The 20,357-nt window shown below is 40.6% G+C and overlaps 1 protein-coding gene across 1 annotated transcript in view; it reads right to left on the reverse strand.

Moving 5' to 3' along the window:
• The window catches only part of LOC144270210 (uncharacterized), a 286,613-nt gene that overhangs the window by 98,075 nt on the left and 168,181 nt on the right, over nt 1-20,357 (reverse strand). The window contains exon 5 of the mRNA XM_077826532.1: nt 10,962-11,084. Within this exon, the coding sequence (XP_077682658.1) occupies nt 10,962-11,084 (123 nt within the window). The remainder of the gene's footprint in view (nt 1-10,961; nt 11,085-20,357) is intronic.

The following is a 20,357-nucleotide window of genomic DNA, read 5'->3' on the forward strand; positions in this document are numbered from 1 at the left end:
TGCTCTTACTTACTGCAGGAGTTGGGAGGGGGGAGAGGGATGGGGTGGCAGGATCTGACTCTTCTTCCCATTGATGTAACAGGGAAATCAACCCCCAAACTTCACAGATCTCTGAGAATCTGCTGGAGCCATAGAGCACAGTTCATCTTCTCCAGTTCCCCCTTAGAATTACTCCACTGGGATTTCCTTTCAGGCACTAGTTCCTGGGGCCCCTCGTCAATAAGGTTCCACAATGCAGATGGGGCTCTTCTCAGGAGCCAACATAACCCCAGGCTAAGTATTAACTCCTGAGTAGATTCTCAGTGAGTGGGAAACAACATATGTCACCTTGGCCCACTTTCATAGATTATAAAGCCAGAAGGACCATTGTGATCACCTAGTAGGACCTAATCTTGCTCCCGACTTCTCCTGACATACATACCCAAGACCCTGCAGAGAGCCATCTCTGGGATCCAGGGAAGAGAAGGGGAGACATTATGCCATTACAGCATTAACAGAACCTAACCCTACAGTCCATTCATACAGAGAACTTCCAGAAACTGGTTCTAACGCAGGATAATGGCAAAAGCAGAATGCTAACACTATAGCTGTCAGATTAACTCTTTGGATATCCCTTTTTTATTAGCTGACTCTGCACACTCCTATTTGCATGAAATCCCCTCTGAAAGGGTAACCATTAGTACAGCATTGCTGAGGGCTTTCTCAAAGAACAGATGAGCACGTGTGCAATGTGTTTCAAGGTGTCCTAATCACTCACAATTAAAACCACCAAAGTAGCCATGTCACTGGATTTTAAATAATCAAGCCCTACATCGGTCAAACCACTGATCTGTTCAGGAAACGTAGGGAAAGATGAAGCTTATTATGATCTTGTTGACAGTTCCATCTGGATCATTTCCTTTGGGCTGCTGTTCTTAATGAAAGTGTTGACAGATTTGTGTTTCTTTTAGATTTTATCATGCATCATTTTAAAACTTTATTAAGGGCATATCACACTCAACCCAGGGATGTTTCACTAAAGAATGAGACTCTTATTAGTAGTCCCAGTGAAAAATGGCATTAGTTTCTCTCCAGTAACTAGAGACATAACAAACTCTCCAGAGTTCTACTTCCGTATAGCTCTGTATCTGTCATTAGTCATTGTTTACATAGCACAATAGGCAAAACCACAGAAAAAGAAATATTTTTCCTACACTATACTCTCTGCTGAAAGGCAAATATGCACATATACTGGGGAACTGTGTAAAAAATGTTTTATTATTTTCTGTTTACAATGTTCATTGGAAGTTTCTAAACCTTTCTTACCAGGTTGGAGTTATTAAGTTTCAATCTACATTTGAGACCTGTTCAAGATGAAGATGATTCATCTGCTGTTTATAAGATGCTTTTATTTGCTGGTAAATACCTTTCTAAAAGCAAGCTGTTATTTAAATATTCACAATGTTTGATTCAGCACAATATTGCTATTAATGAATTTTGGAGACCTTCACCGGAGCTTCAATTTCAGGCTTACAAAACTCTTCCAACACAATTATTAAAAAAAAGGTATGAATACATTTTCTTCCTTGACAACCACAATCGTAACTTCATAATTGCAGAAAAGATTATCCAACTTTTAATTCACACTAGTCAGCCGCAACAATACTGCATTTCTTTTCCTTGGTTTAAAATATCCTAATAATTGTCAACCAGCACAGTGCAATGTTAACATTCTCCATAACCTGTCTTTCAAAACTATTCATAAATGTTAGAAACCAGCTAATCATAAAATCATCATTAGTGTCCTAGAAACACCTACAAACATTTTTTCTAGAGTCTGATTTTTTTCATAGAATTTTAAACTAAATACTGTATTCTGTCTAGAACAGTGGTTCCCAAACTTGTTCCACCCCCTGTGCAGGGAAAGCCCCTAGTGGGCCGAGGGACGTACCGGCCGCTGCTTCCAGCAGCTTCCATTGGCCTGGTGCAGCGAACTATGGCCACTGGGAGCTGCGATCGGCTGAACCTGCGGACGCGGCAGGTAAACAAACCGGCCCGGCCCGCCAGGGGCTTTCCCTGCACAAGCAGCGGAACAAGTTTGGGAACCACTGGCCTAGAACATAATAGCACCTGTATGCTGTTATAAAGCACTTTTCACTAAAAAACTCAAATCACTTTTATACGTTAGTTAATTAAGCTACATTACAGTCCTAATAATTAAATGTCAAAGCTGACGTGTAAAACAGCATCAACTTTTCATACAAGCATGTTTCATACAAACTTTTTGTGCAAGTTCACACATGCATAAATTGGACACAGAAAAAAATACGTAGTGAATGATCACCATTCTCCCCAACTCTAAGAAACCAGTCCCTTCCACAGACAAAAGAAAGTCTATAGTTCCAGCTCAATATTTCCTCCTGACTGGTATAGTCCACGCTCAGTGGCAGGCAACCTGTGGCCCATCAGGGTAATCTGCTGGCAGGCCGCTAGACAGTGTGTACATTGACCTTCCACAGGCACAGCCGCCCGCAGCTCCCAGTGGCCACCGTTCACCATTCCCAGCCAATGCGAGCTGCAGGAAGCGGCGCGGGCAACAGGGGTGAGCTGGCCACTGCTTCCTGTCGATCCCATAGGCCGGGAATGGCGAACTGCAGCCACTTTGAGCTGCGGGTGGCCGTGCCCACGGACAGTCAATGTAAATACTGTCTTGTGGCCCGCCAGTGGATTACCCTGATGGGCTGTGTGTGGCCCACGGGTTGCCTATCACTGGTCCACATGATGCTTCTCAGATCTTCCTGGACAGTTACAGAATGTAGAAGCTTAGTGGAACCAGTCCATGTGATGCCTCTGTAATCAGCATTGACTAGCAATCCAACACAACGTCGGCTTGAGCAGCTGAGAGTGTGGAGATGGGAACCGAGACTTGCTTTTGTTGGGGAGGCCCATGATCTCTGGAAATTTTTTCCCCTTTTTCTTCTGTCAAACACGTCATCAATAATTCATCTAATAAGTTAAGTGTGACACAGGATGTTAGTTGTCTAAGAACTATGCATAAGTGTCCTTTAGATAGCATATCCTGCTCTTAACATACCAGAAGATACACTGTATGAAGATGTGTCACATACCAATATTACATATCAAACCAAATTCTTTCTGCCATACCCTGCCATAATTTGACAACTAGATGTAGTGTGAAGCTTGTTGATGAAGTGTCTTGTGAATTTTCAGTCTAGATTTTTGTTTGGGATCATATAAACTGCCTCTACAATGAAAGAGCAGGGCCTTAAATTGACAAACACTGACTTTTCTCTGCTTGAGGTATAGATGGTTTTAAATCTGATGTTCTGGAGGCATAAGGGAAATTCTGGGCTACAACATGCAAGTCAGACCCGTTGGACAAAGACAGTGGGGAAATAGTAGCATAGGTGGTCATCTCCCTTCATGGGGCAGAATACTGGATGTTTCTTAATGATGCTATTATTACAAAGCCTCTGGGAAGAAACTTGCTCTCAACACTGACCATCTTGCTAACCATTGGCCTGTGTAAATCTCCCATTTTTTGAAAAACTGGTTGAAAACTTTGACAAGTACCTGAAATCCTCAGATTTCCTCAATTGTAGTCAATCAAGGACTTATCCAGGGTGGATGGATTCACTCTTTAAAGACTCTGTTCTTTTTTTCAGGGAGAAATCTGAAAGAGCAGCTCCTCTACCCTGAAGGATCTCTTCTGTGGGGTATTATGGGGTCTATCTTGTTAGCCTTCTTGTTCAGCACGTACAAGGAGGTTGGTAGGGACTTAGAAAGATGCTACAGGTTGTGGCATCTTCAGCAGGCTGATGATATTAAATCTCTGCCCTCTCCTAAGCTGTTGGTATAGTGGAAATGACCACTGTCTCTAAGAACCTTGGGTATTGGTGAGGGTTTGTTGGCTGTGGCCCAATCCAGACAAGACTGAGGCTGGCTGGGAAAGTGACTAGAAAAATTGGTGAAGAAAGCACAGCTACCATTTGTAACACAGGTTTGCAATTTAAGAGTCTTGATAGTTCCTAGGCTTGTATTCTATGTTGAGTAAAGGGGCATTTTTTAATATGTGCCTTGTGAAACAAAAGAAAATGTCTCTTACGCTTTGTACTTTGCTACAGTTACTGCACCCATGCCTTTCTCACCTTGAGACTAAACCTTTGTGATGTACTCTAAATAGGGCTCAGTCTTTCATCTGCCTACGTATTTATATTGTGTTTATGTGGTTATCGGCGATACGATCCCTTTGCAATGCCGTTGCATTTACAAGCAATGGAGCAGATGCGTTAGACCTCCTCTGCTATAACAGGATGGCTGCTAGCAGAGTGTTTACCATGACCAGTCCTCTCGACTCTGGCACTCATCAGCTTTCAGATATATACCAGCTAACTCTCTGAATCTAACTAAAGCATTTCAAGCAACTTCTAACAACAGTCACAAACAACTCAAGGGAAATGTAAATTAGTATAATTAAAAACAATTCAAAATGAAACAGTTACAATAACCCCAATGGTTTAATAATATCAGGCAGTTTTCCTAAGCATGGTTGCATCCTTGCTACAAAAAAGGATGGAATTCTGGCTTTCTTCCTTGTGTGCCCAACACAGGTTAAGTGAAGTAAAAGCTTACATTCTCTACTGATCTTAGGTATCAGCAAAAATAGAATTGTGATTGCATATTTGTGTTCTGAAATGACTGTGAATTTGTCGTTTGGTACATGACAAATTTTAGCATGATTCAGGCTTAGTCTACACTTAAAATTTAGGTTGAAATAGCTGCAATGCCCAGGGGGTGTGAAAAATTCATACTCCGGAATGCTGTGGTTATCCCGACCTACTTCCCAGTGTAGACACAGCTAGGCTAATGGAAGAATGCTTGCATTATCCTAGCTACCATCACTGAGTGAGATGATATTCCTACAGAGACAGAAAAAACCTTTCCATCACTGTAAGCTATGTTTACACTATGGGATGATGCTGGCATGACTATGGTGCTGTACCTATGCCACTATACTTCCTGTAGTGTAGATGTGGATTGAGCAAGGTTCATGGGGTCCCTGAGCATGTGACTGAGTGGATTAGGTTTGGAATGCTGCAACAAATTAGAAGGGATTGACCAAACCAAACTGCAGCTTTCTTTAAAATTCTGACAGTACCTCAAGTGTTCATCTAGCAATGCAACCTTCAGCTGAGGTTTCTTAAGCTATTAACTAATCAGGATCCAATCAATTCATCCCACCCCATTAAAAGAATGTCCAATGACCTACAATTGATTTTCCTTTGTTATTTATCAGCTGATGTTTTAACTTGTTATTTTTCAAGATTCTTTTTGTTGTACCATAGTCATTAGGAGCCAGATGCAGATCCATGGCACTATACCTATTTCTTACAATGGTGTTTTAAAGTTGAGGGGATAAAAGAAGGTCAGTTTGCCCCATTGTACGTGGGAGTCCTTTAGCATAGTCACTAAGGAAGTTTTGAGTGATGCTGGTAACCGGCACTTGCTGCACATGTATTCAGAAGAGGCCAGTTTTTCATCCTATATTGTATCTTTTATATTTGCTGTATTTTTTCTATCGAGGCGCTCTTGAGTTGAGCTAAGCATAAACCTAAGTCATGGTTTGTCACAGAATAGAGTGAAAATGGTGGAAATTTAACAAGACTGGATATTCTAAAAGCATCCTGAATCCCTCCAATGGGTTCATGTCTCATCCTATATTGAGCAGAGACCCTGCAACAGAGAACAAACTGGCCCGATGGCTTTTCTTCTCTTTCACCCCAGGCCATTTCCCTAGAGGCACCAAATATTAGGATCTTACATTTTTTTGAGGAACACTGCTTGGAATGGTGACTGGAAGGTCAGGAGATCAATTGAAAATGCAGAATCAGCACTTTGAACCTCAACAGCAAAATGTAGGATTTCTTCTGGCCAAAGAATAAGTTATGACTAAAACACAAAATTTAACAGCATAAATTAATGTTTACGGCCATTTTAACACATAATTTCTCTCTCTTACACAAATCTTTTATATTTTTAAAATTAAGCTATTAGCTATTATTTGGAATCTCTATTTAAAGAGTTTTCTTCAGACATAGAATCAAGATAAATCACTTGACATCCATGACTATTATATTACTAGGGTAAACAATGGTGGTCTTAGAGTTAGACAATAACTATCCTATAATTCAATAGTCTCAGAGGTCATATCTTATAAAGGTCAGGAAATCTGCCAACGCTCAGAAGTTTAACAAAAACTCCCAGGGATGTCCACTGATCGAGTTACAAGGAGAGGAATATTATTCTAATTGGTAAGACAAAAGCTCCCTTTTGTCAATAGCTAATCATGTGACTTCACTGGTCTCTAGCTACAGTGGTCTTGATGGATGAGAACATGATGATATAAATAAGAAATGACAGCCTACCAAAGAGGGTTAACATAGAGTCATGACCTCTTTATCTGACTTCTGTAGCTTATTCACATGTAAACACATGCTTTAGCTCATCATACTTTACAAGTCAGAATTTAGATTATATTGATATTGTGGAATTTTGAAACTCTGAATTTTGGAAAAGACTATTTTTTCTTACTGTTATATATAATTAGCACTCTTGTGGTATACAGAAATATAATACTTAGCTCTTCTTGTGGTTTTCAGCAGGTAATCTCAAGGCACTTTACAAAAGGAGGCCAATACCATTAATCCCATTTTAAAAATGGGGAAACTGAGGCAAAGAGCCAGGGAATGACTTGCCCAAGGTTTACCCAGCAGACTAGCGGCAGAACTAAAGGTCTCCCAAGTCCTACTTTAGTCCATTCACTAGGCCATACTGCCTCCCCTGAGTTAATGGTTCTCCACCACAATCAAGTACAGACAGTGATACAATATGTAAACAACCTGAAAGTTTGCACCACCCTTAGTCATTATGAGTACAATCTTACTCTTCAAATTCATCTACTGAAATTAACTATACTACTTGCAGACTAAGGTACTACTTAATGTAAGGGCAACAGAATTTGCCCCAGAATTATTGGACCACATTCATCTACATAGTAGTTCCACAGACTTTAAAATTATGCCAGAGAGGAATTCATCTCATTAGTCTCCCAGTGATTTAGAGCTAAATCCTTTCCCCATTAAAGTCAAAAAAGTGTTGCCATTAATTTCAATGGGACCCAGATTTGACCTGAAGAGTGCGGGTTAAGGTTGACTTTTATGTCAAAACCTGTTATGTGCACGTATCTAAGCCAAAAATTTCCTTGCTTGTCAGACGTGAAATCCTGAATTCTCCAGTGTCAGTCTGTCTGGGGATGTGGGAGATAAAACTGTCATAACACAGCAGATGCAGAATTAGTTCTGAAAGGCTAATCAACCCACTCCTCTGGCATTTTTATTCAGCTGTGCATTACTTCACCATACTGCAATTTACTGCCAGATGTAAGCATTGTTCAGTAAGGTAATGCAAAGTATTGTATATAATTATGGATTATATATCCTGTCATCACAATCTCACAACTGGCTAAAAAATGGTCCTTACATGATTGAATCTTCGGCACTAAAAGTTCCATGCAGCGCCATTCAATCTCATTCTCCATGCAGCACTGTTAATGAACAACAGAACAATGGGAAAAAGCTATGAAGGCTTAGTTAATGCTGAACGCAGTAACTTGTCCTAGGATTATTTCACCTTTCTTCAACTGTTATACTGCTTGTATTCATGTATGCCTGAATCCTGCAAGGCACTGTCCATCTTTATTACCATTGAAGCTAATAGGGACTGAGGATGCTGCTCAGCACCTTATAAGATCAGGCCAATGGTTTGCTAAAACTGCTCAGATTTTTATCCTGTTAAAACAATTTCGTGGACGATGGTAAATTTTGTTGTGCTGTTGGATTAGTAAATTAGTTACAACCCACTTCTCTCCTCTCTCTTCAGCCCCACTACTATGGATGGATAACACAAAATCAGAAATTGGGACCTACTTCTTGATGATATCCCTACTGTTTATTGGCAGGCGATGTTCTCTTTCTGAAGATATTAAGACCAAAACTGTAATTATCCTCTAAAGTAGAAATAACAATGTCCACATTATTTATGCTATGCCTTTACAATATTTAAATTTCACGTTTGTACAGCAGCTTTCATCCTAACACATCTCAAAGTGTTCTAAAAATGTGTAGTGATCAATCACTTCACTCATTAGGGAAGTAAAAGCACTTTGGGGATGGAGCATGGAAGCAGTTCAATATACAGGAATGCTATGCTGTAAATTAGGTCTAAAACTGAATACGATACGCAACTGAGATGGCAGAGGAAATTCAGGCAAACAGAATATAAGTAATCAAATTGACTAACAGCCCTGCTCTTCGAAAATGCCATGGTAATTTTAATGACAACAAAGTGATCAGTTTTAGACCACATCTGCAAAATGTCACCTCCGTCTACACAGTGCAACGTAGCATCATGAATGGGCATTGGCTCAGGACCAACTTAAAGGGGTAGAGTACCACCTCCTGAATTATCAGCATCACTTCCCAAAGCACTCTTAGTTTTACTTTGAGGTCTCCCATCCAACAAGGACCAAGTAGAAACTTACTTATCTTGTTAAACCTGATGAAGTCACAGCTGAAGGTATTGTGGCTACAGGAACATATGGATTAAAATCTTTACAATAGCTGTTTGCAAGTAATGATCATGCCTGCTATACTTGTGGTATTCCATTGGCTTGACAGCAGTTTTCAAGCTGTGCAATGCAGACCACTGGGGGTCCACAGGCTAAGTGTAAGATTTCCAAAGGGGCCCAAAACTCCATTTGAAATTTTTTAGGGGGGCACAAATGAAAAAGGTTGAAAACCACTGGCTTATTACAATAAATAACTAATGTTTTAATGATCATTAAACAAAAGAAAAAACTGTAAAGATTTCAATGGTGAACACTGTAATTGTACACTTATGCTATTTCTATTGTTTTAAATAAGCTTCACAAGGGCTACCACCGCATTCCTCTGTAATTGCTCATAAGGAAATGCCTGACAGGAGAGTCAAACATCCTTAGCTTCACCTTTTAAAGAATGTAATGCCACATTTGAGGAGGAGACATACATAACTAGCTCATTACTGCTCTCACCAAAATTGTGATTCAGAGTAGCAGCCGTGTTAGTCTGTATTCACAAAAAGAAAAGGAGGACTTGTGGCACCTTAGAGACTAACCAATTTATTTGAGCATAAGCTTTCGTGAGCTACTGAAGTGAGCTGTAGCTCACGAAAGCTTATGCTCAAATAAATTGGTTAGTCTCTAAGGTGCCACTAGTACTCCTTTTCTTTTTGCAAAATTGTTATATTTAAGCAATTTAGGAGTAAGATGCGTAATCTTTGCTTTCAATACAAGAAGGATTACGTGGAAGCTCAATTAATTACTTTAAAGCAAATCTGAAAACTGTAAGTATTCAACAATATAAACACATACAAACTTGTTCACAGAAACATTTCCGAAGAATCACTAAAGATAATAACAGGAGACTGAAGAAAGGTAGTAAAACTCTTTGAATTATGTACACTTTTTCTGAGTTTGTGTATTTGGAATATAAAAATCTATCAAAGGGAAGCACATAGGACCTCAGTTAAAAAACAAACAAACAAACAAACAAACAAACCCAACAACAAAAAAACAGTTCAATCAAAAGAAAATGCCCATCTAGTTCTTATTTATATTGTCAAGCTGGATACCAACTGATAGCTTGCTGTGGAAACTAATCCTACAACCTTCCAGTCTGGGAAACAGTGTTTCTGAATAAGCTATAGAGATACAGTAAAGAATATAACAACAGCTGGGACATACACGGTAATGTATCTAACTAAAAATCAGGAGGCAAAGGACAAAAGTAAAATGAAATCCTGGCAGAGAGGAATTTGCACAATTGCGTACAATGGGGAAAACAATTTTATCAGAAATGTCTTCATGCTGTGAAAGATGATAATATGGTTTGCAAGAATCTACATACATAAAACACATTTCATCCTGAAGGAACCAAAAGAGCTTCAACTATTTATTTACTGCAGCAAGGAAATACAGCTACACAAGATAGAGGGCAACAGCTCGGCAAATAACCTGTCCCAGCACGTGTGCATGCATGAGTGAGAGTTTTAGCTGGCGGTTTCTAAGTTCATATCTGAAAGATCACATGGGACCTCAGAAATAAACTAAACCTTTTTAGAGGCCATCACCTGCTATAGCCTACTGCTCTATGGGCCAAATTTACCGGTACACTAACTACTTTGCATCAGTTTGCTGATGCAAAATAGCTTTGAACCTGGCTTAATGGGCCAGTTAGACAGGTTTACGCTGTTGTACGTTAACAGAGTGCTGCAGAACAGCCGTGATAAAACTCAGCCATGTGCAGAAGGGTGAAATAAGACCTATGTAGCACTTAAGTCTCATGCAAACCCTATTTTGAAGCTGGCCCTTTGCATAGGGATGAAATTCAACCCAGATCTTACCAAGGAATCTGGCTTCATGTTTCCCTAAGAAAGAAGGCAAATGAGTTTATGTAGCATGTGATTTCAAATCTTATTTTAGTCGCTTCATCTGTAGCTGTGGAACTGCAACTGAAGTGCAGAAATGTATGTGTACTTTCTGATAAGCATATTTTGTTTTAGAAACGGATGAAATACTTTCCAATGTGTACACTTTCTTCAGGTTTATAAACTGATGATAGAAATGCCATAATCAGAACATGGCACAAACCAATCCAGGGCAAAATGATACATTTTTCATAAGAACCCTTTGAAGTGTTCTTAGAGTTACATCTTCATAATCCACACAGGAGAAGATCTGCACTCTTGACGATTCTGAATTTATGCACTTCAGCTGGCTCTAGATAAAAGGTAACTCTCTCAGTTTTCATTCCAAGGATGTTCCCTGATTTTTATCAGGAAAGAGAGACAGTGCAGAATGTTACCTTCACATGATTTTCCATCTTCGCCCAATTTCTGGCCAGCTGGACATCTGCAGTAGTAGCTGCCAATAGTATTGCAGCACTGGTCCTGACAGCCACCATTCTCAATGGTACATTCATTTACATCTGTAGCAGGAAATAGCATATATAAATTAGACACTGAACACAAAGGAGGCATTGACTAAATTGTCTCTTCCTTCAATAACACTGTGCATCTTTCTGATTTTACCAGGTGAAGAAGCAACTAAGAGCTGCTCCTTAGAGCCTCCTGAAATAGGATGTGTCCCTTTGTTGCTTATGTCTTGCATTTGATATTCAGCAATTCAGAGCAGAGTCTATGTCTTCCTGTGTGTTTGCGTACAGTGCCTAACAAAATGAGCCCCTGACGTTGCCTGAAACCCTTGCCACAATATTAATGTGTCAGATATGTAACTTCCTGAAATACCTTTGGGAGATCTGACTGTATTAAAATTATATCAATGTGGGCCAGGGAATATATGTAATTCCATGGGAGAATGTGACCACAGTTTTAGGATTCCTCCTGAGACCTCTTTCCACTTGGCTTCCAAAAAACTCAGTTCGACTGCTGCCTTCGTCACTCAGGTATCTTTATTTGGCATACAGCAGTGCTACGCTGAGCTGATCAGACTCAGACACAGTGGGGTGGGGTGCAGGGTACATCGCAGCTCCAAAGTTACACAGAAACCCTCTCACTTTATATCCATTACAATCTTATTGCATTTACTATACATCGCATCACATGTTTGGATTGGCTTGGTTATTTTGCAGGAACCAATCCTTGTGCAACATGTGCTGTCCACCCGCTGTCCATGGTTCAATTTCCTCTTTATTTTATCTCTGCATTCCTAACTTATTTTGCCCCTTGTTATCTAGTTCATAGTAAACAGTCCCCTGAGCTTTCTCCCTCTTATCTTAGTTGGCTCAGACATTCTGCCTTTTTTAACCTACTGACCTATTTACTTATCTTATTTAGCACAAATGTTCTGTTTTCAACCTGATGATTCATTTACATCCCTATTTGTATCTTCCAAGAACGGAGGCCTCCTTGTGTTAATTACTCATGTCAGGCCAGGCCTCAGCTACGTACAGCTCGTCCAGGAACCAAGGACAGTGGGGTGATTAGGCAAATTCATTCAGATTGTAATGCCACCAGGGAAGTACCACAACCTGCAGAGGTTCACATATAGTGGTTCAAACTGGATTCTCCAGAGACCAACAGACCAAGAAAGAACTTTTGGATGAACAGCCTGAGTTTAAACTGGATTCTTTCAGATCCAGCAAACAGACAGGACCTTTTGTACAAGGAGAGTCCCTGGGAAGGGATGGAAGGACTTTGGCCTACTGAGGCCCCATAAAACTGATGGGTGACTCTGATAGAAAGAGTATAGGAACTTCTATTGTTTTTATGTTTTCTCTGTAATACCTTCACCTTAAGGACAAGTGTGCTTGTTTAGAAAGAGTTACAATTTGTGACTGCTGACAATTACTGCTGTTCATAGCATTCTAAGAGAAAGCCAGGTGCAGACACTGGCCTGTTTAGGCAGGCTGGCTTGCTGGGGATATCACAGTGTAGGGAGGGAACTGTGCAGCCCGGAAAAAACCCTGGTCAGGAGGGAGAGAGAGAGAGATGTGGGTCTCCGCCCAAGAGAGGTGACTGCTGAGGAACCAGGAGCCTAGATTGGGTGCTCTTGAGGGACCATGGACAGGAATAGAAGTGCAGTTGCCCTGAACTGTGACGATTAATCATTATTGGTACTGAGTATTTAAGAAGGCTTTTCTCAACCCATTTATTCATATATTCAGAATTAGAATTTCTGAGGCAGGGAATGGTAATAGCAGGCTACTCATGGCCTGTCGAAAGGGCTCATGGACAAAAAAAGTCCTAAGGAAGCATTTTCCAAATGGGAAAGTTGTAAAATATACTGGTGGGATAGAAAACTGAATGAAAAGCAGCACATGTGGATTTGGGTCATTGACACGTCTCACATATTTCACAAAAGATTTTTGGGTGACGTTTTTGTCTTATTACTGCTGGATCTGAAATGTTAATATTATCTAGAATACCATGTAGGGACATTTTTATGTATTCTATGCCAGGAAAAATCTGCATGAAGAGGTTGGTTTTTTTTAAATTTGGGGATGAGAGTCCTGCACAGGCTTGTTGACACAGCAGAGCTACTCAGCACATTATTAAGTAGAAACCCGGGGTTAAGGAACATAGTGGGCTTTCAATACCTGGGAGTGTGACAGTTCTGCAAGCAACAGTGGTTTTGGCACTATAAGGGGCTGTTCACATTATTTTCAGGTTAAAGAGCAAGAGCTGAGGGAACACAAGAGGAGTGGGGACAAGATTGGGCAAAAACAGAGGCGTAATCCTAGCTGCAAAAGTAGGAAATTACTTTAATGTTAGAAACTTCAGTGTTTCTGAGGGAAAAAAACCTCCCTTTTAAAACTCTATCTATTAGATTTTGTTCAACAGAAATACACAGTACTTCAAAGGAGTAAAAAAGAAGGGGATTTTACATATACGCATAAAAGAGCTGTTGGAACCTGTCACAAACCTGAACCTTGGGCTAGGATCATTTTAAGTTTTACCAAAGTCTGCTAACCCTCTGATGAATTTAAGATGAATTTTCTGACATAGCTTTTTGTAGAAACCACCCACCCACACTAAACCTGGCTACAGTTGGCAATTTTGAATACGTTTTGCTTTTATTTTTGTAGTTTTCTGAAATCAGAAACACAAAATGAAACTAAGGGTGTGCAAACTCACCACAACCAATTTCTCGATAGCTCTACACATTGTCTAATGGGTCACAAAAGAAGTTTCACTTTATCCTCAACAGTACTGGAAAACAATGCTAAGTTAAAAAGACACAGCAAGCTAAATTTTAGTCCTTCTGAAGTCAATGAGAGTTTTGTCCTTGATTTAACTGGGCCTAATATTTGGCCTGGTGAAGTTTAGCAGTGAAATCTATACCTTTTTCCTTAGGTCTTGCATGATAACATTAAGGCATGTTCCAGGAAATTTCCTTCCATTAACCACCAGACATCTGGATAAGGCCTGATGGTAACAAGCAATAACTAGGGCGGTCAGGTGCCTGGTTTTCGACTGGAAAGTCCAGCTGAAAAGGGGATCTGACAGTATCTCGTCAGATCTACTCACCCAGACACTCAAAGTCCAGTTTGACAGGCGGGGGAGGCAGGGAGGAGCTAGGTCACTAACCCGCGTCAGCCCCTATTCAGCCGAGGCTGCCTCCTACCTGCATTGGGCAGCTGCAGCTCCCAGCCCCAGCTCCTCAGGCAAGCCCCTCCTGACCCAGGCAGTGGGGGTGTGAGGGGAAAAGCAGCAAGTGACCTGGAGGGAGGAGGAAGAGGAGGAGCTGGGGCCTCAGGGGGAAGAGGCAGGGCAAGGGAGGTTACTGCACTTCTGCTGGAGTGTCTGGTTTTTAAATATTACCAAGTTGGCAACGCTAATAATGACCCACATGCTAACCTTCTTTTACAGTCTCCAATTCTATTTACATTATGAGTACTGAAGACTGGCCAGTGGTCATTTACCAAAATGTGATCATTTACCAAAAATTATTTGAGGAATAGGCAATATTATACTACCTCCTAGAGGTTTAAATATTGACAGACTGATGGACATTACCCTATATCGTCTAATTTTTTCTGTGATTTGAAACAAAAACTTTCTTTTTAAACTTTCTGAGAAATTCACGTTTATTTTTTTGATATTATCCAAGAGTAGTTCCAAAAATATGCTTTGAATGCGGAAGTCCTTAAGCATGCATTGTCTTTCCTTTTGATTGTCAAGTATTTGTATTAGGAACGTAAATACATTTATTTCTTGTTCATCATGAAAAAGCTGTGATTTACACCTTTTAAAGAGTATTTGTAATGTGTCATTACAAATCTCTTCCTCCTCCTCCTCTCCTTCTTGCTCTGTATGCTCCACCCACGATTTCCTTCATCTCTGTCCTAACACTTGCATATGTGCCATGCCTTCTTCCCAGTTCTCTCTTACACCAGGAAATCCTCCTCCTCCTCCTGCTGTGCCAAGAAACCTACTCTTCTCATTCACATTTCTCCTTAAAACATACTGTTCCTCTGAAGTTTACCAACATTAATCCGGCACACGAAGTAGAGTGGTTTTAATAAAAGAAAACACAGTGAATCTTGCACTGCTTTGATCTATAGCCATCTCCCCCTCAGCTGGTGCTTAACGCATCTAGGGCCAGATCCTTAATGGGTGTAAATTGCCAAAGCTCCAAGCTATGTCAAGTTACAATTGCCAAGGTTCTGCCCCCTGACCTGTAACCACTCTCTCATTTAGAAAGCCTCCTCCTGCTTTTTGTGCCTTGCTAATCTGTCCTCTGAACTCAATAAAGGAATTAGGTTACCTAATGCTAAATAAATGATCAGAAAGAGACTAGATAAAACATGCCTACCACAAATTTAAGCCTCATGGGCTGTTCTGTATTCTTAGAACACACACAGTGTTCAGGATTTTAACCGGCAGATTCATATACTATGCATAAAAACCCAAACTTACCCCCTCATGGCCCGTCAAAAATCCCTGCCACATGATATATTTCAGTCTGCTTTCCACATTCAATGTTATGCAAGGTTGCAAACACTTTTGTCTCGTGCATTGCAAGATAAATGACAAAAATTCTCTGACACATTACAAGTCTACCAGGTTAGGTCTGACAAAAATTCAGTGTTATCAAGACTATTGATCCATCTGTAATAACAAGATGTGCGCACTTCAAGAAATAATTGTGATGTCTGCAAGTTCAATAGTGAAAATTTATGTAGAGCCAATATTGCCACACACAAACCAATCCATAGCAGACACTTTATAAAATCTTTTAATCCTGCCACCTTCATTTTTATTCTTGAAACAAAGGAGTAAAACCCACTTCCACATGTATCATATAGTTTCTATATGACCCTTACATATTCTATATTGTCATATACATATAGAAGAGTCGAACATGATGGGTTTTAAATGTATTATTGTAAACACATGGATTCTGAATACATGCATATGTATTTCATACACACATGATCACACAGTACTGTAAAAAGAAAAGGAGTACCAGTGGCACCTTAGAGACAGACTAACACAGCTGCTACTCTGAAACCTGTCATAGTACTGTAGATCACTGCATAATCCCCTTGCTGATTTTAAAGTCTCCAGAATCTTTTTTTATTACCTTCAGCTATTTATTATTTCAGATTAGGAGAAGGTGGCTTTCTCCCTTGAATGGATCTCCTTTTCTAAACTAAACATGTGAAAGAGGGAACCATCTGAAGAAGCCTCTTTTTCTCAGAAATTTAGTTAATGCCACTCACACCAGCTCTGTGAATGTCCTGTAGTGGAGTTGGTTTGAAAATGTTCCCCCTGGGAGTGGGGGAAAGGGGGCCAGAACAACTTTTAATCACAGTTTTCAGGGGAAAATTTCAACTTTTCATCAGTCCCTCCCACCCTGAAAATATTTTGATTTTCCGTTGAAAATTTGGTTTAAAAATAAAAGAAAAATAATAAAAATAAAAAATTTAGATAAAAACAGAGACAATCCACAAAAAAGTCTGTTTTGTCATCAAAAAAGAAACACTTGGGGAAAAAAGATGGCACTTACATCAAGATGTAAAGGCTCTGCAGAAGAAAAAAATATATATTCACTTAAGAAATGAACCCCTTCCATGAGAGACTGAACTCTTCCAGAAAGAAGATGATATGCTGAGTTCTCATACACATTTACGATTTAAATATAAAAAACAGTGCTTGGATTTATGGAACACGTTAATTACCCATTTTCTAGAATTAAAAGGTATTATATTAATATGTTTTTGCAACAATTTTTAATAGACGATAAAGAGAATCTCATGTCTATGACCTAATTTTTAAAACAAATCCCAGGGTTATAATGTTTATCTTCAATACGTAACCAACTTCTTCTTTTTAAACAGCCATATATACTAGGGCCTTTGTTTCACTGACCACCCCTGTAGGGCTAATGTGTGCCCTGAACCATAATAAGCTGACTTTAGTGCATGTCATAGTTCAGTGGACTTGTAATAGATCACTGAAGTGGAATAAAAATCTGTAAAATCATTCCCATTCTTGGTGGAATACCACATGAATAAAGCCCATCATCATTCCAATGGAAGACTCTTTTGATTAGCTTAGAAGTGTTATACTAGCACAGGGGTGGGCAAACTTTTAGACCTGAGGGCCACATCAGGGAATAGAAATTGTATGGCGGGCCATGGATGCTCGCAAAATTGGGGTTGGGGATGAGGAGTTTGGGGTGTAGGAGGGCGCTCTGGCCTGGGACCGAGGGTTTCAGAGGGCAGGTGGGGGATCAGGGCTGGGGCAGGTGTGTGGGAAGGGGTGCAGGCTCTGGGGTGGGGCTGGGGATCAGATGTTTGGGGTGCAGGAAGGTGCTCTGGGCTGGGATTGAAGGGTTTGGAGAGTGGGCGGGGATCAGGGCTAGGGCAGGGGGTATTGGGGTGTGAGGAGAGGCTCAGGGGTGCAGGCTACAAGCAGTGCTTACTTGGCTCCCGGAAGTGGCTCCCGGAAGCAGTGGCATGTCCCTTCTTTGGCTCGTACACAGAGACGAGGCCAGGCAGCTCCGCACGCTGCCCCATCTGCTGGCACCGTCCCTGCAGCTCCCATTGGAGCGCCAGAGGGGGCCACTGGAGCGCATAGGAGCTGGAGGGGGACCATGCCGTAGGTAACTTGGGTAGGCATGGTGCAGCCCCCGGCCAGAGCAGGGCCAAGCCGCATGGTGCGGCCCCTGACCCACAAGCCCTAGACCCCACTCCCCAGCGGGAGCTCGCGGGCCAGCTTAAAATGGCTTGCAGGCTGGATATGGCCCACGGTCCATAGTTTTGCCACATGCTAGTTCAGGGGTGGGCACTTTAGTTCAAGGACAGAACAAACAGAAAACATTTACCTTGAAGATGAATCCAACAACTAATCCAGTTTCTTCCCAGTTATGGTCTCCCAGAGATCATGGTAAAAATGTCAAAACTCTGAGTACCAAAAAGGCTAGACCAGTGCTTGAGTCATGCCGGTGCACTTCTAAACAGTGTTCCAGCACTTGGTTAGGCAGCTGGAATGGTGTTCTGGTACCTCTGACCTGGCTCCCCACACCCAGGTTACCTAGTTGCCATCTCTTCTTCTGGAGCAGGCCCAGAAGCAAAAGATGTGGAGGAGCCAAAGGAACCATCTCCTCACACTGTCTCCTCTACCTCTTCAACTTCCCAGCCTGCCCAGGTTAGCTAGCTGCCATCTCTTCTTCAGGAGTGGAAAGGTAGGTCTTGGATGGGTCACCCTACGTCTACCCAAGTTACCTACCCACCAACCCTCCTTCTGGAGCAAGGAGAGGGGTCCTGGGGGTTCCTCTGGGGTTTACCCAAGTTACCAAGCCACTATCCCTCCTTCAAGAGTGGGGAGAGGGTCCCCCTGGCTTCCGCCCAGCACCATCTCTCTGTCTATAGCAGGAGCCACGTCTGCGGAGTTCTTTTACTTCTTTGTTTTGGACTCGAGCACTCAGTTAGACACCAAAATCAATATGTGCATCCAAATAAGTAGCCTGATTTTCAGATGTGTTGAGCACGTACCGCTTCCACTGAGTTCAGGGGCAATGTAGAAGTCTAAGGTCCCAATCATGCAGATATGACTCATGCACTTTAATTTAAGCATGGGCATAAGTATCCACATAATCAGGCCCTAAATGTAAATTTTAGTGTCTAACTTTAGACACACGTGTTTAAAAAATTTGCATACACAAATATATTTAGATATTATACATTATTTTGTATCATACATACGGATGTACATGTGGAGGTCATAGCTATGTAATAAACCAGTTGGAAGGGTCTGCAGTTCACCTTCACTCTGCCAAGTAATCAATCTTTCCCTATGAGTTATTCCAACATTACAAATCCATGAGCAGTTTTATGCATCCACAATTTTTAAAAAATTACCTAGCTGGGAAATATTTCTTCCCTTTTCCACCTAAATGTGGAATTACACCCTCTCCAGGGCTACAGACGGGCACTTAATATCAATGGAAAGGGGAGATTTCAAGCTTACCAATGGGATGTAATGCACTCCTTCCTAGGGCTGGAAAGATCTGTGATAATGAACTTCAAAGTAAGGATATTTTTGGTTAACAAAAATCTTTGAGAGAAGTTTTAGAGAATATTGATTTGTTTTAATTTCTCTCTCTTGCTGAGCCTTGCAACTCTGGTAACTTAGGTATTTTGCTTTGCATAGATATAAAAAAAAATAGTTTCAGTAATGTTTTTAAAACTCTCTGAAATGTTTCCAAAATACTGGTAAAATATGTGACATATACAGAATACATGATGGTGAGGGATAAAGATTTTAAATTGGCACAGTCTGGGATGCCTTTAGTACAACTCCATTACCAATAACCCATACCTTGGCTTAGTCACTGATGAGTAATGAAATCCCAAATATATCTGGATAAATATGTTCTAAATGGGTATCTAGAGTTAGGCACCTAAATCCATATTTAGGCACCTAAATCACTGTGCTTGATTTTCGAAGTGCTGAGCATCCAGGCACTCAGTGGGAGATAATGGAAGCTCAGCACTTTTGAAAATCATGCCACTTAGATGCCTAAATATAGGTTTTGGAAACAAATTTTTGACACCCACTTTTGAAAATCATGGCCCAGAGGGTCTAAAACCAAAATTTCAGGTCTGCATAACTCCTGAACTTTGGGGAAGTTCAGATCTCACCTTTGCAGTTTGGACCATTCTCTGATATTACACATTATACATTATTCTAATCAATATACACATGTAATATTATACAGAAATATCTAAAGAGAAACAAGGAGATAGACAGAGATGCCCATTCCCCATACAGCTTGGTTTCTATACAAAAGAACAAAAGGAGGAAAAATCAAGAATATTTTTCCTTTATTGGTAATTGTCTCTAAATCTTAAATTATGTCTACTGTTTCCAGCGTTAACTGTAAATTATCCACCTCAATAGAAAACAAAGATCTTGCTCTGATAGTGAAGTGCAACCCTAGTGTATTTATTAAGCACTCAATGCTTTATTAGCATTTCTTGTTCCATAAAGTCAATAAGCAGAATGAATATTTCTTCCAGTGCTGGATTACGAAGTACTATAAATCTGAAATGCTACTAACATGCATCCGATAAGTGAAGCAAACTTATTGGACAGCTTGGCACAGATTCATGGAGTGAACTCACAGTTATACACCCGTCATAGCCATTGTGTCTACTGCCAGCTGCAGCGCCTGTCCTTTCTCAAATTGTCACCTCATTTTCAAATGTTAATCTGCTGCACAGCCTCCT

The sequence above is a fragment of the Eretmochelys imbricata genome, chromosome 9 (assembly GCF_965152235.1).
Source record: "Eretmochelys imbricata isolate rEreImb1 chromosome 9, rEreImb1.hap1, whole genome shotgun sequence".
In the NCBI taxonomy this organism is placed as follows: Eukaryota; Metazoa; Chordata; order Testudines; family Cheloniidae; genus Eretmochelys; species Eretmochelys imbricata.